This window comes from Adelges cooleyi, unplaced genomic scaffold, assembly GCF_023614345.1.
Source record: "Adelges cooleyi isolate 19-005CV unplaced genomic scaffold, UGA_ACOO_1.1 ACOO_flye_CR_arks_rails_tigmint_CR_PRNA_376, whole genome shotgun sequence".
Taxonomy (NCBI): Eukaryota; Metazoa; Arthropoda; class Insecta; order Hemiptera; family Adelgidae; genus Adelges; species Adelges cooleyi.
The window spans coordinates 6,312,085-6,339,108 of record NW_026096053.1 but is presented as its reverse complement, the minus strand read 5'-3'; the positions used below and the strand labels follow the sequence as shown (position 1 = coordinate 6,339,108).

Sequence of the window (27,024 nt, the reverse complement as noted above, 5' to 3'; positions counted from 1 at the left end):
ACGACGATGGCGGTGGGTGTGTGTGTGTGTATTTGCCAAACAGAGGTCTAATTAGGATATTATCGGTTCACAGGTCTCTCGAAGGGGACAGTCTTTCGAAACTGGCCTTACATGTTACACACTGTCAAGGTATACGCGTGTACCTATGTATACTATGTTTATCTATATGTATAGTATAATATTATATGCCTCAGTATGCTTTGTGTACACAAGGGCCCCGGGGCCCTATCGCAGACGCGTTGTACATTGTTTAATTTTTTTAATTACAAAAACCACGGTGCGAGAGGAAAACACGATATTTTTGTTTGTCCATAGGCATTACTTACTTATAAATTGAGCCAAGAAAGAAGAGGCTTACCAAATCCCGACTTATAAGGAGTTTCCATGAGAATACGGTGATCGAACCTTGTCCTTGATTGATTATTGAGAAAGTAATTATTTAATATAATTTAGAACATTGTAGATAATATAATATATATATGTATGTATATTTAAATTTAAAAAAATAAAGATTAACTACGAGAAGATATTTGTTATAACAATTATTATCGATGTAGGTTTATTATATAACATATAACGTCAATATTAACTGTATTAAACCGACACTTGTTATAAGTCTTTTTTTTCATTTTACTGAGATAGTTGACAGAGCAGGGCGACGCCTCTCATGATCCAATGTTCTGCCGGTTTGATCGTAGGTATCCACAATGCAATGACAAAGTTTGTGGAATGTCCGGTGGTGGACAGGGTTCCTCTTCGCTCGGCCGTTTTGTACATTGGACATACGTATATGTTGTCCAATTTTAGATCATCTTTTCGCACCGGTATCATGTGTATTATTGGTACAATGTCGTACAATACTTTCGGTTTAGATTCCTGGAGACTTGACTTTTTGTTACTCCAACGAGCTCCATCCAAAAATAGCCCGTAAACGTAAACACCCTCTTCCGGGGTTGATTCGACAACAATTCTTCTGTCCAAAATCTGACAAAAAATCCAAAGAAAATCTTAATCTATGTAAGGTGTATATAATTTATCGTTTACACTACAAATTACTAGGATGATCTTTCTGTCGTTTTGTAAGTGAGTATTATAGACAAACAAGGGGTGGATATGTCTAATTGATGTTTTTGAAAGGTGACTACTCTGTAATTTATTGAGAGGAGTAGTATAGGCGATTATACACAAAATCAAGTTTCAAGTTCAAAGCTAAAACTCAACTGTATATAATTATTTATTAGTGCAGCAACGAGAAGAATTTATTGTAATTTGTTTTTCGATCAAATTATCACAGTAGCCGACGTTTTTAAATAATTTTTAACCTCAACATACCGATTCGCTTTGTCTACGATAACTATAGAGCAAAAACTCTACATTACTCTACAAAACCTACATTATAAAATGTATAGAATATAATGTTTCTGAGGGCTTTTATTTCGTTACTGAAAACAATTTTGAAAATTCGTCAACGAAAAGGCGAAAAATGATATTCTTTAAAATTGGTAATCAGCGTTTTTACTGTATAACTATTCAATATTTTATAAAACCGATCGGCGTAACATGTTCAGTTTTTTACATAAGAAATATAGTAGAATAACGTCCCTTAAACAAATGTACCCTCAATCTCATATATTTTTATACTGACTACTCTTATGAAAGTTATAATTTGGATAGTTTCAATCTATATAGTACGCCACCGAGTCTGTTTTTTGCTTAGCTAAAATACACTTTACATATAGAAAGAGAGAGAAAATCGTCCTAATAATTAGTTCTCCTCAAATCTAAGACCGGAAACTCATACATTTTCATGTTTTTACTAAACATTTCAAAAAATAAGTAGGCAAACTTTGAATTTTAATAAAACTTTTAAAGAGGTATAATTTAAAATTGCATACTTCGGATTTTGTTATAATTTGTGACACATATTTTTTAAAACGTTTTCAATGTTTACAGTATATCTTTAAATAGAAGAATTTAGTATAGTAATATTATGTTAAATAAAAAAATAAAAATTGATAAGTATATTTATGTTGTTTAAAAAAAACAAGTTTTGTGCAATGCATAAATATTCTTTTATTTAAAAACTTGAAGGGGTAAAATATAGACAATATTTTTTATAAATAGGTTTATGAAAAATTTTAATTATGAAAACGAAAAGGCATATTTAATGGGAAAGAGTACTTGTTTTCAACTAATACATTATGTTTGTATGAGTTATGACGAAAGTTTGATAAAAAATTACTCATGTAGAAGTCATTTCCTGGTATTCGATGGATTTCAAAACTTTTTGGTTTATAAAACGATTATATCTTCACCTGAAAAGGCTAAAATGCCGACTTTTTTCAAAACATAATAACTTAAAAAAAGGTATACATAAAAAAAACTAAAAATATAAGTAAATTTAACACTTAATTTTATAAGTCAACCTTTCAGCCCCTAAAAAATATGTTAATTTTATAACAAAACATTAATTTTTGAAATCGGTTTGGCTTACACCTTAGAGAGTGACTTCGAAATTCAGTCTTTCTTTGAATGAGATTTTGCTCTTTCTGTTCCTCTTAAGAAGAATAAGAAAATATATTTTAAGTAATTTTTAGTACACAAAGGCGTGCATAAATCGATTTGATTTTTAGAGCATGAGCTTCCGATCCCAACATTGTTTGTATATATTAAGTTAGCACCTTAAAGTTGAACGTTAACAAATCAATCGGTATCTTATATTTTCTAGCAAAGTTTTGCTGAGATCCCGTGAGGAAGGCTTGGGTGAAATAAAAACCAGAAATCCAAAATACGTCTGGCGTACCCATAACAAACCATTTCTGAAAAAACAAAATATGACAAATTATTATCACTGATATATATTTTAATAGCTAAGCAAGAACTATAGTCGTTTTAAAAATTGCGGAATTGTGGTTTTACTTGCCTGTAAAAACGCCAACCTTAATAAAAAATCTTTAATGTAACTACTCAACGGTTTTAATGATGGATAAGAGTCCTTCGCCCAAACGCTCGGGATTTTACCCGTCAAGATACTTTGGTAAACTTCTTCGAGCTCGAGAGACATCAGTATCTGACCTAAAATGTCGGCAACAAAGCGAGTTTCAGTTAGGACATTATGATTTAGTTCATTCATTCGATTTATTTGTATCAAAGATTCGTACGCACCTTTTACGGCTTTCTGTATTCTGATCAGACTCGACGTGATATTATTCAACAGTATATTGAAACGGCCCATTTCTTGTACTAAAACCGTATTCATAGACTGGTTGTAAGTCGTAGGGTATTTTTCCAACGCAGCAATGGTATCAAAAGGTTTCGGTAGTTTACTAAGTATGTCTTTAGCGAAAATCACCACCAGTTCCTCTGATGACACGCCTTGTCCTTCGCCCATTCCGGATAAATTCTGAAAATTTGGACATTAATAATTAATAATTATTATCGCGTGGCTAATAAGTAACTATCTATAAATGTAATTGAAAACTAATAACGCCTCATAAATATTTCCTATACTTACGTTTATTAGATTCCATTTATACCACAAATCCTACACAATTAGCCGCATTGTAACAATATAAATATTTTAAAAAATGTATAGTGGTCAACGTGGGAGAAAGAGAAGACAAACATACATTGTGATTCGTTAAAAATAATTACAATTTTTTAGTTTTTCATTTTCAAAACATTTATAATTTATAACATTTAAAACAAAATAACATAAAACTACTAAAAATGTGTCTTTTTTAGTATTTCCCAGAGCTTTATAAACTTTTGAAACTTGGTTACATATATAATATATGTATATATATATATATTAGACCGGTACAAAACAAATGATTTTTTTCACCTCCTCAATAAAAAATAGGTACATCTTGGTGAAAAAAGTGTCGGTAAAAAAAAAATTTGCGATTTTTATGCTACGAGTACTAAATAATATATAATGTACATTATATAGTTAACTATAAAATATACTATAGTAATGGTATTTTTTTAATTGCGCATAACTTTGTACATTTTTAAGACACACGATTCTAACATACGGTGTTTAAAAGCTTATAAAAAGGTCTTCATGGTTGATTTTAACTATAATTAAGTGTTGACAAGTAGTTTAGCCGATAAAACCCTCGGAATATTGGAACAAAAAATACAAATTTTAATATAAATATAACGAATTGATTTTATTATTTCAGCACTTATTGACCCATCTTCTTTTGTCTTTGTTATAATATTCCTAAGGTTTTATTGGTTTAACTACTTGTCAAAACACAAATATAGTTATAATACATTTTAAAGAGCTTTTTATAAGCTTTTAAATGCCGTATGTTAGAATTGTGTGTCTTAAAAATTGACAAAGTTATGCTTAGTTAAAAAAAAACTAGTATATTTTGTGGGTTATTCAAATGGGAAGTTAATAATGTCTTTAGGACTGACCAAAAAAAAATTATTTTTTACCAGACACTTTTTTCACCAAGATGTACCCACTTTTCATTGTGGAGGTAAAAAAAAAATCTTTTTTTTTTTGAACCAGCCTAATATAATAAACTTTTGTAGTGTGACAATTTCGTTTGGTCGATAACCAGTTTTGGATATTTAATTAACAGTTATTAAAGTTTTAAAGCAGTCATCCAAAACGGGTTATCGACCAATCAATCCTTAATGAATCATCCTGAAATGTTTTTGAAAAAATACACATTACACGTGTTCTGAATATAGATCTACAAATGTTATAGGTAGGTAGGTGCTAATTTGTTGGATTAAGTCAATTGTGAATTTTCTAATGCTAATATCGAGGCTTTACTTACGACTCTATCCTGTGTCATAAAGACATAAACATTTATTAAAAATACAAAGTATTAAGTTAATTTTTAAGTACGGAATAGTCAATGAACTAGATGCTATGTGTTACCTGGGTCTTGACAACAGAATTTAGTAAAACGTCACTCTCTTGTCTCTCTTTAATTAGGTCGGCGTTTTCGTGTAACCCGAACACACTAGGCTTTGTCACTTGAGGTAAACTGTGGATGTACTCGATGAATTCTTCATATTCGGTCATATCCGGACAGTAATAATGCTCTGAAATAATAAAAAAAATCCTCATCACAAACATGTTTCGTGCATATGTAACATACAAACGCATACCCGATTTGTCATACTTAAAGTTCTTGATTTTGATTACCCCTTTGGAGTAAAATTTATTTAGGAAAGTGGACAGACACCTACGGTCCCAATCGTCAGTCACCCGTCCACCATAGTTGCACTCGCCGGTAAGATAACGCAAAGCGTCGTATTGGATGTTTGAATACTCGTTTAAAAAGTTTTGCAATTGCATAACGCTAATCCTTAGGTCGGTTTCGTTGAACTCGTACATACGGTTCCAACCGATAGGACCGAAATTCCGTCGTTCCTGTATAAGAGCGTGGAAAAAACACAGCGAAAATAATAGTTTCTTGAAGCTGTTGCTCTGTTTGCAGCCTTCGAAGAACTCCTGATTTACTATCGGGTCACTCATAAAAGACCTGGTTCCGGAAAATAGTATAAAGTATTATGAAAACAACTTAGTACCCATTACACGTTTATACTGAAGACAAAACGTTCACCTATAAATGTTGGCTCGAAGTCCTTTCGGCGGTTCGTTGGTCATTTTAACGCTATTTTGCAGTATGGACACGGGAAAGTAATCCACCGGATATGACGTTAGCCAAAGTCTAAACTCCGAGTTGGTCAAGTCCAACGAAAAACTCTCACATATCTGCAACGCGTATTTGTATATAAAAATCAATTACAATGTTTGCACTGTGATCAAAATGCATAATATTATTTTTATTAAAATGTCTATGGGACGATCGAAAGGAGTAGAGCATACTCTATATTATCAACGCATTTCGCAGTTGAGACCGGATTGAAACAAGGCGATACCTAGTTTCTAGTAGAGCTAGTTGATAGTGATGAAGACACCAGAGTATCGGAAGGGTTTACCTTTGAAAATACTTTAAATCAGGGTTCCGTTAACCGTTATTTATTCGTTCAGTTCAAAATTATGTTCATGAACGTTAACTAGGAATAACGTTATAACTTTTTTTACGCCGAGAACGTTATACCGGATAACGTTTTAAATGTATTTGGTCCGAGAACGTTATAACAAAAAACGTTATAATTTTTTTTACCCCGAGAACGTTATACCGAATAACGTTATAATTTGTTTTACCCTAAAAATGTTAAAACGAATTTTGCTAAGTTAGGTTAGGTTAGCAAAAATAGTGATAAAAAATAATGTAGTAAACATTTTGACTGGTCGATAACCAGTTTTAGATCACTATTTTTTGCTAACCTAACCTAACTTAGCAAAATTCGTTTTAACATTTCCGGAGTAAAACAAATGATAACATTATTCGGTATAACGTTCTCGGAGCAAATAAGTTTAAAACGTTTTTCGTTATAACGTTCTCGGAACAAATGAACTAAAAACGTTATTCGGTATAACGTTCTCGGAGCAAATAAATTTAAAACGTTTTTCGTTATAACGTTCTCGGGGTAAAAAAAGTTATAACGTTTTTTGTTATAACGTTCTCGAACCAAATAAATTTAAAACGTTATTCGGTATAACGTTCACCAAACATATCCTAATATTATGTTATGTTCTGTGAACTTTATTTTGGTGAACGAAATAATTGAGTTTATAACGTTATATTTCGTTACGTTACGGAACCCTGCTTTAAATATTTAGGCCTGGGCTAGAACTAGTCAAACAGTAAGGAGGTCGTTTGAAAATAAAGTTTAAAAAAAAAGTCCGTAGACCTATATATGCGAGGTGGAAAGGGAAAAGGGACCGACAAACTTTTGCGAGAATTCAAGTCGCAGGAGAGGCCATAACATCGACCAGGATTGGTAACATGTTAAAAAAAAAAATATTTTATCTGCTTAAAGGCACTTTATTTTAATTTTTGGTAAAGTTTCTTTGCTTAAGTATGAATGAAAAAGCAACCAAAGGAAGGAAAAATGCTCTGTGGTAGACCTAGAAAAAGATGGGATAGTCGTAGTCAAAAAAGACCTAACAACTTAAGAAGTGGAAGAGTAAAGCGAACTGATCAAGGACTGGGTTAGGTGGTGTGATATGTTGGCAGCAAAAACGCTCAGGGTCTGTAGGATACATACAAAAGTAAAATAGACTCTTGGCCATATGAGAGTGAATGAACAATTTACTTAAATCCTTGAGTTTTTCATTTTTCATTTGACAACAAGGTGCGTTCAACGTTTTTATATAATTGGATAAGATGTATAATTTAGTTAGTTATTATACCTCACAATATGGAACGTTTACTTACCTTTTCAAGTTCAGGCATCCAACTCTGAGCTAAATGACAGTTTTGCAATAATACCCAATTTCCGTTCCTCGTAGCTTCCTCTATAAGTCGCGCTGCAATTGGACCTTGTCCTTGTCCTAATGATAAGGCCGTCAAGCGAGCGCCGAAACCCTAAAGAAATCAACTGTATTAATCACAATTATTACTGAAATTTAATTGATATATTCACAAGAATACCATTTTCTCAGAAAATTTAAGTAACATCGCAGTTGGGTCAGCCCCTGGTGTCAATACGAACACTAGAGGAGATGCACAGTTAGAATCTACAAACGTTGAAGCTAAATCAAATGGCGGTGGTTCGTTAAATTTGCTCTCCAAAGCGGATTTGTCTAAATATAAAAAACAGTATTACTTCGATTAAACCGGCTCGTATAACACGTGTTGTTTTGTTAAAAGGAAAGGTAAAATACTGGCGATAAAATACTGCACTGCTGGGACTATCTTATCGTATCTAATAATTCTTAAAATTATGCATTTTTGGAAATAGCTCAATTGAGACTCCCAAGGTTCTGGAAATTCTGCTAGATGCGGCTCGGGTAAATCATAAATCTCTTTCCATTTTTCTTCATTACGTTCAAAGTCTTCTTTTATGCCCTAAATTTAATATTTCAAGTAAACTAAAATTTAATTGAATATACATTTAACTCTTAGTTCGTTTTACGATTATTATTAAAATGAATCATATTTTTTTGTTATATCAAAGAAAATAAAAACCTTAAATTTTGGAAGGTCATCGAGCCGGCACAGTTCGTCCCAATTCATGTTCTGCAACCAACTAATAGTGTTCTTGATTGGATTGTCTAAACTTACGCCTCCGGTCAAAAAGAACATCCATTCATCAGAGTTTATATCTTTGGTTATTTTTATGGCCATTATAAATGAAAACAGTAATTTATCCTAATAACATGGTAAATCCTTATTTGTTTGGTATAGTTAAAAACGTCAAACAGTAAAAATTATTTAGGTTTTATTAAACAATTTTTATTCAAATGATTTCTTTACTATTTGATATTTTAACTAACATTATTTAGAAATATATATTTTAATTTAAATAGTGTGTTTTTCTGACAAAAATTGTATTTACCATTTTAATTTTGCTTACAGCTTTTATTTTAACTAGTATATTATCCAAACGGCTGTAGTTACAACTTATAAAATAAAAATTCTACCAAAAAGCTTACAAGCATTTCAAATACCTTTTCAAATAAACTCCTGCAAACGTTAATGTACAGCGAATAGGTGAAATATTTAATAAGTGCGTTCGTTCTTTCTTCGATTTTATCACGTTTAGGACTATTTTCTACAGCCACGATGAACAAATTTATAAACCACGTTAATGAATACTGATACATGGGATCGATGTTAGCCAAAGTGTCTATTATGAAAAACAATGTCATCGAATACGCAGCCACCCCTTGATATTGATGTCTTGTTTTATCAATTGTACGTTCAGTTATCTCGGCCTCAGCTTGTTTCACTTGAATTTCGTTGGCCAACACCTTAGACGAACTCAATATATTTACCGCCTCTTCGTCTTCCAATATGTTTCCTTCAGAGGAACTCAAAACTTGTAATATTTTATCTTCAATGTCTTTTAATAATCTAAAAAAAAAAAAAACAATTAACTTGCATTAAAAACAAATACAATATTATTTCACCTAGCGTTTTCAGCTCCTTGGACTATAAGCTGATTCTTTTCTGCTTCCAAATCCGGCCTATCTTTTGCAACGACCACGCCCAACAATTGGTCTTCCAGACCGTCCGGAGTTATCATGAAGTTTACTAAAACTACTTTGACAGCTATATCCGGTAAATAATGGGGGTTTCTTAGTTTTGTTGTTATATAGAATCTGGAGTTTAAATTAAAAATAATTATAGATCGTTATAACTGATCTTATTAAAGTGTATTGTTTTGAAAATATCATCTCAACCTAAATTTATCATTATATTCAATGGTCGAGTCTCCTAGTTTTAAACAATATGTACCTCCAGTTAAAAATATTTGCATTAGTAGTACCGGATCCAGAATTGGGTCCAATTCTTCATAAATATTTTCCAGTAAAACCTAAAAATTACTATTGTTAAAATAAAATACGCATAAGGTAATAATTTAAAAATTGTTTTAACTGGTAAGCCGTTTGTAATAGCATGTTCTAATATCTTGACATAATTTGGAGTTGTAAAGCGTAAGATACTCAACGAGTTATCGATTTCCATATTTTTAATCCATTTGTTGGCTTGACTTTGTGGATCGATCATTAACGCCGTCCGCCTAGCATTTCTATGGAAAATACCGTTTGAAAATTATTGACATCATTTTTAAGCGAATTGGATACCGATTATTCCCGTCTCTGTCTATCTCATTTGCGGTATCCAATTCCATTAGCAAAAAATCCAAATTATAAAAACGAATGGTCAAAAAACTAAATTACACAACAATTATTCCGTTGTCGATTGAAAATGAATCTGTTGGCAACCCTGCTATGTTCCAAGATCTAATATCTACCGGTCTTCCAAGCACTGCACTTAATTGGAAGTCTTCGGAACAAACTAAACTGTTGGCGAGTATTTCTTTAGTCCATTTTTTTATTTGTCGATTCCTGTAATCCAGTGTAAATGGGCCCAAATAAGCTATTATACCTGAACTCATCAACATATCTCCTAGAAATACAAAATAATATTTAAGTAAAAACTAACTAAACGCATTAATTGAAATGAAGCGGTAAGAACCAAAACGTTACAAATGACATTTTTGTAAAATTAACTTTTCTTTAGAATAAGTTACTAAAATTTTGTATTAGGTCGAAACGAAATACTTCATTATTTGCTCAGGAATGATACGTGCATATATCATGTACTAAATATTTAATTTTTGTTGTAATTGTTTTAATAATTCCTAGACTTGTAAACTCTCCGTCCATTCGTGCTGGATTTTATTGGTATTTTGCTTCTATGAATGTGTTTTTTTTTTTTCTATTGATCTTTTTAAGAAACAGTTGAATTGGATTTTTTTTTTATATATTGTTCAAATGCTATACACGCATTTGAAAATGTGTTTTACTCGAAAATAACAACAAAATTGCACTAGAACCCGTTGGGGTATAAATATGTTCAATATAGTAGATATTTTAGTCACAAAATGTTTACATACTAATAATAATTGTTTTACGCACCAGTAAGATTTTCGTACCGTTGTCCGAGGTCATGCGCTGTTTGTTGCCACCTTTGCTTTTCACCTCCTAAACCACTTATTAAGTCTTCGGCTCTTTGAAGTTTTGTTTGACATAAATTAGATTCGTCTTGGAACATTCTCATTTTACGTTCGTTAACTTCAAGGTCGTCTTGCACGGCTTTCATTTTCTTTTCGACTTCGGCGAGCTGCGAACGTTTATCGTTTAATGCTTTCATAGCATTATTATACATGGTTTCTGCCGCAGCTAAAGCAATTTTTTTCGGTGCTATTTCTTTGGCTACAATGTCGTAGCTCGCCATTGCTATTGTCCATTTGCATAACCCTTGAATGGCTATTGAAGCATTTTTAACTTTATCTGGATCAAAATCCGGGTTGGTTAAATATTTTTCTCTGATAACATTCATTATTCTAGGTGGGATATTATCTTTATCGTAATTAATAAGGTGCTCTAAAAATTTCATGTCATTAAGAATCCTTTTTGACGCGCCCCAATAATCATCAACAGGCTTACCGGTAGCTGGATCAGTTACCTTTTCTGGTTTGACATCTTTTAAGATGCAAACAGCTTCCATTACCAACTTTATCGCTTTAGGTGGATTTTTCATAGATTTTACAAAATTAATATCATTAGGCGTCAACGTATTAAGAGCAGCTAATGCAGCATTCAACGCCGGCCGTGCTGCTTCCATATGAGCGTCACATTCTTCCTTGATTTCTTGCGCTTTTCCAGCAGTTTCTTGTGCCTCCTCTTCGTCTTTTTTAATGATTTGCTTTACTTTAGACACTTCTTGATTTTCTTTCTCGACTTTCTGCATAATTATTTTAGCTTCTGCTGTTGCCGCCACAATTTTTGGTTGAAGTTCTTTCAATTCCTCTTGCATTATTGCTATATCGTCTGCAGCAGCTTGTAATTTCTCCAAACCTACTTCGTACCGATGTTTTGAAATAAGTATTTCCCTATAGGCAATTATAACTTTGAAATAGATAATAATGTTTCGGTATAAAATAGCTAATAAATATCACTTTTTTCTTACTGTCGTTTTTTTTCCAATATATCCTTAAAAGTCGATATCAACTCCAAGAATGACGTAGGGGTAACATACGTTTTTCTTTTCGCTCTAATTTCAAATTCTAACGATAAGATTTGTATGGATGTGTGGAACGTCTGGCACATACTTATACAAACACTACGTTCGTGATCAGATAACTCGATGACACCTAAGAATTGTGTCGCTACAGCCAATAACGCATCTGCCGGCCAAGCCTATTTGCATTCATCATTGTACCATTATATAAGACTTAAGTAACTTTACAGTGGATATACAGAGTGATCATTATATCGTGAAACACTCAATATCTTATTGGGTTTAGTAAGAAATTACATTTTTTTTTTCCATAATGCTTATATAAATTAGGGGAGGGGTGACCGAGTGAGTAAGGTGGCAGTGTGTTAGCGCTCACTGTCACTGGTTCAACACCCATCCTACCTAACTTTTAAACTCTTAAAACTTTAAAAATAGTTATCCAAAACTAGTTATCGACCAGCCAAAATTTTTAGTACATTATTCTCAATTTAAAATGGTAATGAAAAGTATTCGTTACCATTTAATTTTCAAAAGTTGTGGTAAAAAAAAAAAAATTGTGATTAATTGAGATCATATTGTATAAAAACAGTCTCTCTCTTCTCTTACGTTTAACGTCCGTTATTCCAGCCAATCGGTGCGTTGATACATTGCCGCCTTATCTCACTCCACCACGCGCCTGCACTATTATATAAAAACAGTATTAAAAAAAAATTTTTAATTTTTATTAAACCCTATGAAATGTTGCGTTGTTTACGATAAAATGATCACTCTGTAAATGTATCGCTGTGGATGGACAAGTTTATAACAATATGTACTGGGTGTATCGTGAATGTTTTTAATACCAATCGTAACTAGACCTGTAGAGTTCAAAAATTGGTATTTTTTTGAAATTTCTAAAATTGACGAGGTTTTAAAATAACTAGGTAAGTACAAAAAAAATTTAATTAAAAAAAATCTGCACCACGTGATTTACTGTAAAATTATAATGCGAATTAAGGGTCCCATACTCCCATAATTATTGACAAAAATATCACCATTGGGTAATATGGTGATAAATTGGTAAAAAATATATGTGAAACATCATTTCGTATGAGAACTTTAAGGTGGATTTGTTGGTGTGGATATTTTTTTATTTTCTAATTGATTTCAGTGAAATTACCAACAAAAAAAAACACAAATTAACATAGATATGTTATTGGGCCGGATCAAGTAATTTCATGTAGCCATTTTCGCGTTACAATATTCAAATATATTTTAAATCATTAAGATAAGCCATTAGAGATAAGAGATTATAGATAAGTGATAGGAGATAAAAGATAATATATCCGTGATTCAATGTTTTTCCGCGGAGCAAAGAATATAAGAAGTTTTTTTTCTAAAATTATCTTACTAAATTAAGGAATTTTGAAACTCTTATAGTTCATTCGTATCGTGTTCATTTACCACTAAATAACTTTTTTTTTAATGTTTTAATGATATTGTTTTATTAGGATCACAATAAAATAAATGAGATTTTTAAGTTTTATTACGAAATGATATGCCACATTTTCCATTTTTACACTACAATTTACAAATGTAAATATCATAGAACTGTAACGCATTAATGATACACACTGTAAATACTGTTTACATTTTATTTTTACCTGAAACCAATCAATAGTACAACACTGTACCAACGATGGAAACTTTCGTATTCTATTTCGGAATCCATCGCCGATCGGACTGAAAGCTAATGAAATGTGAAGTTGTTCTTTAACTAGTTGAACGAAGTAATTAAACAACGCGGTCAAGCTCCCATCGGTCTAACAATTTTTTTTATAAAATAAATATATATTTAAAATAAGTATATAGGAAATGTTGTTAAAAACCTGCATGCTTTTATCACGTTGTTTATCTATCGCGCGGATTTTTTCGCAAATTTCCATTTTTTCATCTGTATCAAACAGATTAGGTACTTCTCCAGAATTTAATAAGTTATTGATATCTTCTATCATTCTCTCGTCTTTTATCTATTACACGACAAATTTAGTCCAAATAAATGGGAAAATTTCGTATTCTCTTACTTCGCTATCGCTAAACAAAAAAACAACATGTTGATCTAATGCAGCTGTTGCTCGTCTAAGTATTGTTTTCATGTCTTCACGCCACTCATTCATGCCATATAAACGCGTCATTTGTACCTGTAACCAGTTTTAAAATTTGTATGATTATAATATGAATTTTTAAAAATCTACGAATAATTTGAACATATTTTATACTTGAAACATATCATATTCCGATATGTGAGCTGACAGCCTCGTCAAAGATTGGCGACCTGATCCTCCCAACCCAACAAGTAATGCGTGACCACGAGGTTGCTTAAATATCCGACAAATTCTCGAGAGATGTTCAATAGCGAATCTGAACAAAACCAGATGCATAGGTTTTTTACTCATATTGTTGAACTCGTTTAAGTATCCCTCGACAATTAAACGAAGACTGTTCAAATCATGAACTTCCATATAATTTCTTGTGTCAGCTTTTGGATTTGAAAAATCACAGTAAATCAATTGCCGCAGTTCATCTTGTCCGACCTAATTTTCAAAAATAGAAAATGTCAAAAAAATTCTAATTGTAAATTGGTGTACATATTTTATAACTTGATTCTCTGCATTAGCCAAATGAGAAAACATTTCGTTCATATTTTCATTTAGAAATTCTTTGCAAACGGAATGTAGATTCCCAAAGAATATAGAACGATCTGAGTTTTCTACTAAACGGTCATAATACACTCTAAGGATTTCATGAACCCAAAGCCGTTTCATAGCCACAGCATCTTCAATTGTTTCAGGCACGGAAAACATAACTCCCTTGAACGATTAAATACTGTAATATCATATTATATGTATAAAATATAGTGTTTTAAAAATTATATTATTACTTGTATAACTTTAGAAAAATCTCTTAAATTAAATAAATAATGCGATTTAGTCGGAGTCGGTAGTAAATAACTAATACTGTGTTTATGCACTTGTAATGTCGAAAGAACCAGCTGATGCATGCACGAGTCGAATTCTCTACTGAAGCCTCTGTAAAACATATTATCGGTATCATCGTTAAAAAAATATAACGAATTATCATTATATATAGTTCTGAAATAGTGTTGACCTAGTGTCCAAATGCCATAACAGTATTTTACTGAATATCGATACCATGGTGGTGTCGTCAAATTCATTGATGACGATAATATTAAAATGACGACTAAACCTAGGCGTGACTGTGTTCCCAGTAGACGGTGGACCCATTGCACACAGTAACAGTACATCTTGGAGTGTCATAGTCGTTCGGTCTTTTCGGTCGAACCATGGAAATTTGTCCAGAAATTGACGCAAAAGCTCAATAGGGGGCTGAGCTCCGTAATATTCTTTCTGTGGCATGCTCACGTCGTCTATGAATACTATGCATTTAGTTCCGACCGGTGGGCCAAATACTCCACGTCTCCTTTTCACCAATTTGTTCATAATAATATCCTGTGTAAGGTTAGCAGAAGTCTGTGCCGAAAAATTGATAAACGACGGCTGATTGGTAGTTTTATCGAGTTTTTTGAAAATGTAATTCTAAAACAAATTATAGATAGTAATTATTGTAACTCTCTCACACTCTCTCCTACTGTACACATGGTGCAAGATTGCCACAATTAAAAATGTGGGTTTTTTTAGTTAAGGCTACCGGCCTATTGCTGTAATTTTGATAATAATGATAATTATTATTAGTCTATAATGATAGTTTATATTTCGTCCGGGTACTTCCCTGACTATGTTACCTAAATTTCCATAATAATAATAATATTAAAAATAAAATTGAGTTACCATAGTGTATGTCGATTTCCCCGTCCCAGTTTTTCCTACAGTCATCATGGGTTTATCGTTAGCTATTAACATCGACAGTAGCACGTGATATCTAATGACATCAACTGTCGGTACGATTATTTCATTAAACGGTATTCCTTGTGGTAGCGGTGGCGCTTCAGCTACATATTCAATCCACAACCTCCATTCTCCTCTACCCAGACCCTCGAAAACATATCTATAGTCGAAGACTGACTGTTCTTTAGGTGGAACATTCGTGTATGGCTTGTCCGGAGATGAACACAACTCGGTAGGAAACTTAAGAGCTCGTGCAACTTTTTTTGGAAATTTATTTTCCAACAGGGCCCGAAATACAAGGTTAAACTTGTTTCTACTATGCAAGTCAAGAGAAACACCCAATGACCATATGCAAGAGAAGAAGAAAATACCCTGCAAATCAACACATGTACATTTTTTATTAGTATATCGATAAATTGTCAACATATTAAAACTACCTCTAGTTGCGCCCTAAGATCTGATTGCGAAATCATTTTCATTTGATCTTCGTCCTGGTACGGATTCATATAAGTATCGCAAAGGTTTAATAAGGATGCCACAATGTTAGAATTGCTGGATGGAAAAATTTCCTTAAGAAACAAGACCCGAACCATTATTATAAAATAAACAATTCGTACTCTTTTTAATACTTACGGCAATACTACAACGTCTTAAGAAATACAACATTAAATGACAAAATCTTAAAATTAGCGAATGTAACATTTGCTTATAATGTTCACTTATAAAAGGTGACAATTGGTTAATCCATGATTGAACTAAACATTCCCAACCTAATGAAACGGGTTCCATATAAATCATACCGCATCTGGACACCTGCATGGTTATTTTTTAATTTGTCGGCTTAGATTGTTAGCAAAATAAAAACAATTGTTGTAGTAATTAAATTTAAATTAAAAAAAATTACTGTAGCCGGAGAAGCTACGTCTAAGTCCATAGGCTCAAACACTAAATTCGTTGTGTTGGCCAATTGAATTATTTCTCCTGATATTAAACAAAGTTTTTTATTGTCATCCAATACAGTATTCATGCTTTCAATCCAAATTGCATCTACTGGACCATCAAATATTAACCATTTCCTGTTTAAATTTTCCGATGAAGCAAATTGTCTAAAGCCAACTGCTAATATACCATCCGACCACTCGTGTGAAATTTGATCAAACTGACCGTAAAGTTGACCGAGTGTTATCGATTTTGGATTTATAACCATTATCTCTACTTTATGTTCATTCATTAAATTCTAAAAAAAAAGTACGATTATTTTCGACCACACTGATTGATGTAATTATATTAAAAGCATAATTACCCTTTCTTCAATAATGTATAAAGCTCCAGCTAAAGCTTTGTATGCAGATGTTTTACCGCTAAATGGTAAACCCACAATCATGAGACCATGTCTGACTATCATCATTTCATAAACTTGTTGAATTTTTTGTAAAAAATACGGCGTGCATTGTAGATTTAAATTTTGACATGATTCATTTAAACATTCATTCAAAACACGATAATCGGGATCTGGTAGTTCGACTCCAGGAAATAAATCTTTTGTTAAACCCTACATGTACACGATTATAAGCATGAATTATTTAATTATTATTTACTTCCCCGGCCGTTACGTATACCTAACAATAGGAATCATATTGAACTTACTTTAAAAAGAGGAATATCGTGTTGGAGAAATTTTGGTAAATTAACATCATTAATAGAACGCAACATTAATATGTTTTCATCTTCTTCCGGATATTTTAGTTTTAAATTTCCAGCAGCTAACAATACAGTCGTTACGGCTCTCATTCCTACGTTGGCGAATAATTTTATACTTCAATATCATTTTAATAAGAAAAAAAACGCATAATAATAAATTTAAAAAAAACCGTAGTCGTAATGGTGTTGAGACGAAAGTTGTTCGGAGCACAATTTGTAAGTCGCTACAATTTTCACGGCCAAAGAACGTGCATAATGAAATCCGAATGAGTATAGTTTTATTTCGGATATAAGTGCATAATCTGGCACCATCATTGCTACTGAACGAAACAATGCCTAAAATAACCATTTCACACGGTCAAACGTTTGTACAAGCGAAACGTTTTAACATTTATTTACTTTCAAATTATCTGGTAACTCGGATCGCCCTGCATATCCAGGATTCATAGTGATAAAAACAGCACAAGTTTTGTCCAATGTCAACGTAGATCCTTCAAAATGTATTTTTATTAATCCTGCTTGAATACCTCGTTGAATTGTCAATATCTGTTGCGCTACTACCGATAGCACTTCCAAATCAATGCGGTTAAACTCGTCGAAACAAGCCCAAGCACCACACGATAATAAACCCTAACAAAAAAAAATATATCTATATAAAAACATTACGGAATTTTCACAAGATACAAATATAAATCTCTACCTTAAAGAACTTCCCTAACCCGATGTAATCCATACTGTCCGAACAATTAAATACGACACATTGCTTAGAAACGGCTTTTGCCAAATCCTTGGTCGTTTCTGTTTTACCAGTACCGGCTGGACCTTCGGGAGCACCTCCTAAATTTAGTTGTAACGCACAAAATAAAGTCCTGTAGCAACGATCAGTTAAAGGAGTGATCACAAGTCTCAGCGAGTTTCCCAGGTACTCGTAACCATACTTTAATGATGCGTTCACCATGTGTGTATCCAAATTGTCATCCTTATAAATTAAAATATTATTAATTTATTGCGCTTTTTTTAACAATCATAATCTCTCACTAGCCAATAATAACGCAATTGACAAATCCAATTGAAGTCATTAATTTTTCGTACTTCTTTTTTGACCATATCTGCAACAACATCTTTCGCATGGACATCCATAACAACCAAAGCGCCTACAACAACGGACTTAAATGATAGTATATAGAACATATCAAGACATTATTAAATATAAGAATGTAAATATAAATCGTCGCCATTATGTCAAAAGTGGCCATGTGTTTTTGCACTTGTCATTTTTAACACATAGTCACTTTTGACACGAGGCCGAGTGCCGACGAAATATTATATAAATATAAGTATATATAGATGAAATAGGACATGTTTTGAGTTATTAAAGTAAATATTGTGGTAGAAACTTATCAAAAAGTATTTACTGATTAGAATCGAATTTTACACGTGTAGTTATTGAAAATAAAATAATGTACGAATTCGGAATTCCAAGTAAGCTTATTTCCCTGGCAAAAGTATGCATGAATGGTACAAAATATCAAGTAAGAGTCGACAACGTACTATCCGAAGAATTCCAAGTGGTAACAGGCTTAAAGCAAGGTGACGCTCTTCCACCACTACTGTTCAATATTGCACTGGAGAAAGTCGTACGGAGTATACAAAGGGATAACTATGGTATCGACATCGGCACAAACAAGATTGGTATTTTAGGTTTTGCAGATGATTTGAATATAGTAGGTGACGGTGGGGAGAGTGTGGCGCAGAGCACCGCAGCCCTCATTAACGAAGCAAAAACCATAGGGCTGAATGTAAATGATAATAAAACCAAAGTGATAGAACTATTACCAGAAAACAACCAGGTTGACAATGTAGTGATTAAAGGCCATACATTTGAAAAAGTGCATCAATTTACATATCTGAGGCCTCTATCAGTGGTAATAATGACTGGCCCATCGAATTAAATAGCCAAATCATCAAAAGGCATCATTTTCGTTAAACAAATACCTAAAATCTAAACTGTTTTCTAGAAGAACCAAAGAACATCTCTACACGGCGATAATTAGACCAACGCTAACATATGGATGTGAGGTATGGCCTTTTACAAGCAAAATGGAACAAAAACTTATGTCGTTCGAAAACAAAATACTGAGAATCATCTGCGGCCCAGTATACGACAACGAACTGGGATGCTGGCGCAGAAGAATGAACAAAGAGACCCGAGAATAGACAGGAGTACCAAGGATAACCAACTTTGTGAAAGCACAAAGAATAAAATTGTTTGGGCACGTGATGAGAAGGTCAAACTCCTTAAAAGTACCTTAAAGCGGCGGTCGAATGAAAACCCACTGGGAGAGACCAAGAGGACGTCCAAAGAAGCGATGGATAGGTAGAATAAAGCAGGACTTAGAGAAACTAGGGATACCAAATTGGGAAGAAAAAGTACAAAATCGAGAAGAGTGGAAGGAGGTGTCGGTGGCGGCAAAAACTCTTGAAGAGTTGTGATGCCAATGAAGAAGAAGACTCATTGAAAATTAGCGATTTCTTAATAAGAGACAATCGACGGACGCGTTTGTGGCAGTCTATGTTTTTAAAAGAGAAAGAGAGGTCTAAAGCAAAAACATATTCTATGCTAATAATATTTACATTAATGACATTAAATTCATGAACCGAACCTAGTGTCAATCTCGTTTGAACTGATAAAACTCCTCTGACTAACTTTACGATCTTGCTGATCTGATCATTGCACTTATCCAAATATCTTGGCAACCCTCGTGGATGGTGTAAAATAGCTTGAGTAACTTCCGTAGTCCAGTGTGTACAAGATACAGCCAGAACAGGTTGTCCGGGCCACTGAACTACCCACGTTTGCCTCTCCGTGACTTTGTACGCAGCCAATGCCTTTTCAATAACTTCTCGCACGGTCAATCGCATTGAAGCTTCTAAATCTACCAACCATTTTTCAACTTGCCCTTTAGCTTTAGCTGTGTCAACAAATACGGATAAATCTACAACTTCGTCTTCGCTGGACATCATACACGTTACATCTAATTCGGGAGTAAATTTCAATTTGGCAATTCCTTCGAAGCATTTTTTCAAGTATGGCTGTACTCTTGTCGGATCTTTCGTTTCTGATAATATTTCAAGAAGCTCGTCGTTTGACAAGAAAAAAAATCTTGGGAAATACAAACGTTTTTTTTCTAAATAATCGTTCAACCCTTTTTGAATAAGTTCCAAAAGGTTGAAACTTTTCTTCAATTTTTCTAAAATTTTATCAATGTTTATGGCCAATATTACTCTTTTAATTTTTAGAGCTTCTTTAATCATGTCCCTCCAGACCTGAAAATTTTTAAAAACAAAATAACATTTCATTTTATAATTTAAACTTTTTTCCTGTGTGTATACTTTATCAACAGCATTGAATCTTCTCGATTCTTCAGGCATTTGCGTTTGTATGTCTTGAGAGGAAAATATTGGTTCCAAGTACATCCATGTAATTTGAACTTTGACCCAATAATCTAATATATCATTCAGTAAATGTAATTTTTCTTCCCAAATTCTAATAGCAAAATAATAGTTAACTATACAAATATTTCATAAACAACTAATACATATTTTAATACGCGTTGAAATATTACCTGATACTCTCTTCAAATGGTTTTATAAAGGGCGAATTCTTCATTGTAGCCGTTTTTAAAATATGATCATCAAGTAGCAATTGCACTTCATCCACACTAGACAATATAAGAGTTCCCGAATCCCTGTGGGTAAATTTTAAACGTATTGTTATTCAATGCAACTTGTGTACAATTATATTTTATTTTTAAAACTATTCTCAACTAACCGATATGGTAGAAGAGTAAAGCATAAGTCTTTCCATTCGTCTTCCATAGCTTCTAGCTTTTTTTCCAAAGCTGTTTCTTTAGAAGCACCCTCACTGACCACTTCAAATTTGGGCACAAACTCATCCAAATTGTAGTCCATAATCTTAGCTAACGTTAGATTTTGATTGGGATGTAATGGAAAACCAATGATTTCGGAAATTTTTTCCCAATGGCGATCTTTTAAGCCTAAGTTACCTAACGTTAAAACTACTGGTATATGATCCCTAAAAGCTTCAACAGATTGCTTCACCTAACCATAGATGTTAAATGTTTATTATCAAAATACAATTTCACATAAGTGTGTAAAAACTATATTTTATTTTTAACTCCATACTCACTGTAGAAGCAATGGCTAATGGAGCTGGGGTATCATAAAAAACACGTTCTAATTTTACAAGATTTCGATAATAAAGTGTGGTGTCTTGCTCAATAATTTCTGGGTCGTAAGTACCAATTTTAGCGTTCATCCATTTGTCATAATTTTCTAAGAATTCAGAGCAATTATCATACAATTTTTTATATGGAGCTAAACTGTCTGCAACCTTTAAACAAAAATAAAAACTATTTGTAATTTTAAAGTTATTACGTTAATACTACAACAAGGACTTAACTGTTTTCCTGAGAGGATACCAACTCTCTTTCCATCCAAAATGTTTTTCTTCTTCGTTAAAACCATCTATGATGTCTAAAGCATGGGCTAATTTACCATCTAAGCTTTTGGCTTTATCTAAATACACAGGTAGTAATTCGATATTTCCGAATTGTTTGAACTCAGCCACTTGGTCTTGGTAGTTTTCCAGTTCAATTTTAAACTTGTTAATACGGCTCAATAAATAGTCTTGAAGCTCCTTAGTTTTCTCTTCGACCATTCTTGCATTTTCCGTAAATACATGATTTATTAGTTCTACCCACAGAAAAGTTTTCCCGTTTTGTTTAAGTTCCACTCCAGTTAGTAATGTATAATCGGACAAAAATAACTCGTACGATAACACCACTTTGGCTCTATCTTCCATTTCTGGTATGACGTCATTTTGTACATCGACTATGTACTTTTTCAAGTTAACCAAACTTCTAGTATTTTCTGGAGGTGTCAAAGCGGTGTTTTGTAGATGGCTGTATTCGTCGTTCAACCTGAAATGTTTTTATACGTTAAAAATTCGAAATTATGATCAAACCACCAAAATGATATTTTCAAATTCACTTCTTTCCGATGGCCAAGTAAGTATTTGTCATTTTGTCGACTATCAGGTTTTTGATTTTTTCTGCCTGTTTGCACAGTGTTTTAATGGTCTCACCACGGCGAATTTCAAAAATACCAACAACCGTTTCCGGACTGATGTCGACTGGTATGGTTAACGCGATCTCGTGATATTTAACCACATAGGCTTTGTATGCTTCGATCGGGTGGTTTCCCGTTAAAAATTTGTCTATTTCCATTTGGGCTTTACCATTGACCAAGTACAAATGATCGTCTAGATCGTGTACAACTAATTCGGGTAATACCCAGTAATCATCCAAAACTGCTCCAAGTTTTCGGCGTTGTTCGTTCATAAAGTCCATGTTTATATCCACCTAAGCGAAACCAAAAACACCACACAGTTTAACTATTTTATAAAAGCTAAAAAAACAAATCAATATGAAGGTAATTAGATATGATTATTATTTTATTACGTTTAAGATCTTTGCCGTGTACGCATAATTCTTATTCAATCTATGTTCAATTCGTTCTAGGTTCATGACAATGTCCTTTATCTGATCATAAACGGACATGTTCAACTCGCGAATCTTTTTATAACTCGGTAAAAACTGTAAAGTCCTATTTCTGTACATAAGATAAGTCACGAATCCTGGATTGGTCTACATAAAAAAAAATACTCCATATCATCCCGTACCTATTGTCTAAGTATCGTTAAACGCATGGAAGTATTTACTTTTGGATTACACATAATATCAGTGTACTGTTCCATTTCTTTATAAACATAATCTTGATACTTAACTTTCATAATGTATGCAACACAATTATAAAACGAAGCTTGTTTTTTGACGTTGTCTTTTTTGGGAATAAAGCGACTGAATTTAGACTAAAAGAAATACATTAGTTAGAGGCAACGTCCAAATTAAAAAAAAAAAGGTATTTTTTTTAATGAAGTACAATACATAAATTTTATTAAGAATTTCAGTAATATTGGATTTATATGTTGACCGCAATACATTTTCAACATTTACCTAATTCTAAGCTTGTTACAGTTAATAGATGCCCCCCTTAAGAAAACACAGACAAGATTACATTTTTAAATAGGTGCTCGACACATTCGAACCATTTATCGCGCATTATGCCGCTTGTCTCGGATATACACGACCGCACGTACCCGACGTATTCGGGCAAGGTGTATTTGGATCTACCCCTATTCAGTATATTTGAGTAGTCCAACACCCTGGTAGGCCTATGGAGGAATACACGGATTAACTATTAAGCTTATTATCATCAATTAAAAATAACAATTAGTCATGTACTCAAAATCTTTGTGCCACATTTTGATCATTTCGGCCACAAGTGGATTTGCCTGGTGCAAGTTTTCCCGTAGAAATGCCGCCGATTTCGTCATTGTCTTTTTCCACTTGGCGCTATCCTGTCGCAATTCTTTTCGCAAAGGAGTATCCAGCATAGGTAGGCTGTTTCGAATTGTGTACACATCTTGCAGGGAATACATGACTACCGCTTCTTTCATGGCCTTTGAGTAGCATTCCTGATTGTAAACAAGTAAATTATATTTTTCTGTTTTTATATAACTACCTATTAAAAAACCGGCGTACATAAATTATACAAAGTATGACGTCGTGCCATCAAAACTTTAAGATTTTTATGACCACTAAAAACAAAATAGGATCGTTTCTATAGTTGACCAATAACAATGAAAAATAATAGTGGAAAACGTTGAAAACATACATACATAGGTACATAATATACATAAAAATTATCTATTCGCAAAGGTCCTCCATTACTGTACTAATAAAAGTACAATTCATTTTTATTTTTAAGATTAATATTTTGACAGAAATTGCCTATACCAAAACCCTTAACAAATAGAGGTCCAATGTGTGTTTTCATAATATTATCGTTGGAAGTAGGTTCTATATATTTAAAAAAATAATTTCAATTAATGTACGTTTGAAACTATATCAGCGAGATCTTAAAGATCAAAATAAAAAATACAAGACATTACACAAATTACTTACTGATAAATTTAAGTTTTAAACTTACGTTTAGTATTTCGTCTTTGAAGTTTGACAAAAAAGGAGAATTTTGAAATTCTTTTGACAGTTTATTAACTATACCAGTCACCATTCGTGAGTCTATTGGAGCTAAAGATTTGGAGTCTGCCTCGGCCCCTTGTCTGATGAAGAAATAATATTTTAGATACTTTTCAGTGTCTAATTTCGTGCCAACGTTTTCCTCTGCTTCTGTATGGTCTGCATATGCAGCTACCAAGTTTGCACGGAATGCCTCGCGGTTTTCGCGTACTTCTCTTGCTTCTTTCTAGCCAAAGAGAGGAAGGAAGAATAAGGTGTACCTCGATATTATAATTTATATGTATACAAGTTCTGTTAATAACAAATATAGGCATCTTAAGTAAGAGGTAAAAAATGTCCAGAGTAAGAAACTGGTAAGTTTAAAAATGCACTTTAAATGTTTAATTAGAAAAAATATATTATATAGGTATGTATAAAAATAACGTATTATCAAATAGATTCCGAAAATCCACAAGTCGAAAATGATGATATTAATTGGAATTCGAAATTTGGTATTTATTTCAATAAAAAAAAACTGCTTATAATTTCCTACTTACCTAACCATAATGCAAAAATCAATTTAATTACTTACCATTTTATATGATTTTTCGGTAAAACCACGCTGATCGTTTGATCTCTTAAAAGTTTTATTTTTTATTTTTTCTAAGATGATACGTTTTCGAGCAGCTAGTTCATTATTGGTAATGCCTGTTTTTTTTGACATATTTTTAAACACGATATAATTTAACTACTTGAACTCACAAAAAACAGTTCTATATTTCTTTCACTTAAGAATAGAAATAATTCATTGCTTACGCGATTAAATACACAATTATATAATATAACAAACGTATTTTACATAAAAAAAAGTTAAATCGATTTAGAAACTAAGTTGGTAACTAATGGATACCCAAGTAGCATTAACACTATAAATAATATTAACATAGACAAGCGTCGGTATCTTTTATACTTATTTCTAACCGGAGTAACATTGAAAAATTAAATAGTATATTACAATTGGCTGTAGGCCCGCACACAATTCTAAAAACACACATATTTGGATAAAAATTAGTTTTATTTATTTACTTCATGTAAGTCCTATCTCTTAATATTAGCTAAATAAGATTTAATTGTGACTAACTGTGTAGTGTTAGATTTAAAAAAAAATGTAGTAAATTAACTTTCATCAAATTTAAATGTCAAATCTCGAATTCTAAAACTTGGCCGAGATAAAAGTAAATCGTTATTAAAACTAAGCTACGGTCACTTTTTTTTTTTTTTATTGCGTGGTTTACACCTTAAACTATATTTTATACTACAAATAAAATAAATATTTAATTAGTATTTAGTATTGTACTTACTTGATCTAAAATATATTTTCTGTTTTATTTTTATCAATATATTTGAATTATGAACTCGTTATATCAAAAGTATAAAGTTCCAAACAAATTTAACATTTTGCTTTTTTCTAAAAAATATTTTTTTGGACTTTACAACTATTTAACACAACACAAAAAAGCTAAAAGATATAATACAAATGTTTTTAACGAGTTATTTTAAATACATTTCATTTCGATAGTTTCAGAGAGAATAACTTGAACAAAACATTTTTTATTTAATCTTGTACAATTTGTAAAATAAATATCAGATTCAGAAAATTATTTAATCTTAGAAAAATTAAATGACAACAAATAATTTCAATGACATTTTCAGTACCAAAGAAGGTAAAAATGATTAAATTAAAAATTACTGAAAATAATAAGGATATTCAGGGGTCAGTGTGGCACCTAATAGGTAGGTCTTAGATTATTAAATTGGAGGGCACAAACTAATTTTGTTTGTTGGTATATTTTAGTTATTTTTCCCAATCAAATCCCACATATCGTATTAAATGCCCAGGTGCCAACACGGTCTCGAGGCTCTGACCAGGCCCTGGGTATATTACAAATTTATTTTTGATTTGTTTAAAAACTTGGTCATAATCTATCTTCTTCGTACGCCTTCAATATATTAAGTCTGGATATTTTTTATTGCATCATAATTGGTAACAAACTGTAGCAGTATAATTATTTTATCGTAAAAGGTATAAAAAAAACTGCAAAACATTTGGGCCTTGCAAGGGGGGATGTTGCCCGACTCGTTTTGTCATCTTTGCACTTTGAACGAAGTCCATAAAACAGGCTTATACCAACCTACCTTCCTTCTGCACAGCTCATTTGATAGCATCACAACTTAACCTTGAGATGAAATAATGATTCATGCTAACATCATCGATTAGATCGACCTCAAAACCTTTAGTTTCCTATCGTTTTTCAGCAAGTTTGTAGAGCATACTCTATGCTAAAAGTTTAGCCTGGTTTTTAACAACATTACAATATTATTTATCGCCTATTACAATTATAACACTAATACAATTATTCTAATAGTCATTTAAAATGATTAATACTTTTTATTCTTCTTTGTTGACAGATATTATTGTTTGTAAATTAATTTAAATTTGAATTTATCAAATGACTAACTTTACCACTAGATTTTTGGTTTCTTTTATTTCAATTTTACTTGTTAAAAACATTTTATAGACAGAAGTCACAAATAGAAATCATTGATACATTGATGAAC

At 32.4% G+C, this 27,024-nt stretch overlaps 1 protein-coding gene across 3 annotated transcripts; it reads right to left on the bottom strand.

Annotated features, from left to right (window-relative positions):
• Positions 1-469: 469 nt before the first annotated feature.
• On the bottom strand, positions 470-23,102 carry LOC126840797 (dynein axonemal heavy chain 7-like). 3 transcript variants are annotated; one of them, XM_050576746.1, is made up of 46 exons: positions 23,046-23,102; positions 22,786-22,971; positions 22,316-22,686; positions 21,726-22,245; positions 21,453-21,656; positions 21,075-21,364; positions 20,869-20,991; positions 20,636-20,789; positions 19,906-20,569; positions 18,281-18,396; positions 17,943-18,221; positions 17,642-17,872; positions 17,413-17,578; positions 17,189-17,334; positions 16,845-17,093; positions 16,446-16,778; positions 16,175-16,354; positions 15,979-16,110; positions 15,485-15,913; positions 14,784-15,232; positions 14,557-14,704; positions 14,276-14,485; positions 13,895-14,209; positions 13,700-13,816; positions 13,505-13,645; positions 13,280-13,438; positions 11,586-11,815; positions 10,532-11,508; positions 9,791-10,019; positions 9,486-9,639; positions 9,290-9,423; positions 9,017-9,208; positions 8,555-8,960; positions 8,073-8,255; positions 7,769-7,952; positions 7,536-7,687; positions 7,320-7,469; positions 5,595-5,746; positions 5,137-5,513; positions 4,904-5,070; positions 4,800-4,808; positions 3,515-3,544; positions 3,166-3,403; positions 2,924-3,075; positions 2,804-2,819; positions 789-984 (listed from the first exon to the last, which is right to left on the bottom strand). In XM_050576746.1, exons 1-46 carry the CDS (start codon positions 23,079-23,081, stop codon positions 896-898), a joined length of 10,569 nt encoding a protein of 3,522 aa, XP_050432703.1. In that variant the 5' UTR covers positions 23,082-23,102; the 3' UTR covers positions 789-895. The 3 variants fall into 3 exon arrangements, with proteins under 3 accessions (XP_050432702.1, XP_050432704.1, XP_050432703.1); XM_050576745.1 differs by lacking the exons at positions 3,515-3,544; positions 4,800-4,808 and having other exon boundaries at positions 470-984; positions 2,682-2,819; XM_050576747.1 differs by lacking the exons at positions 21,453-21,656; positions 21,726-22,245; positions 22,316-22,686; positions 22,786-22,971; positions 23,046-23,102 and having other exon boundaries at positions 470-984; positions 2,682-2,819; positions 18,281-18,351; positions 21,075-21,169.
• Between the last annotated feature and the right edge of the window lie 3,922 nt (positions 23,103-27,024).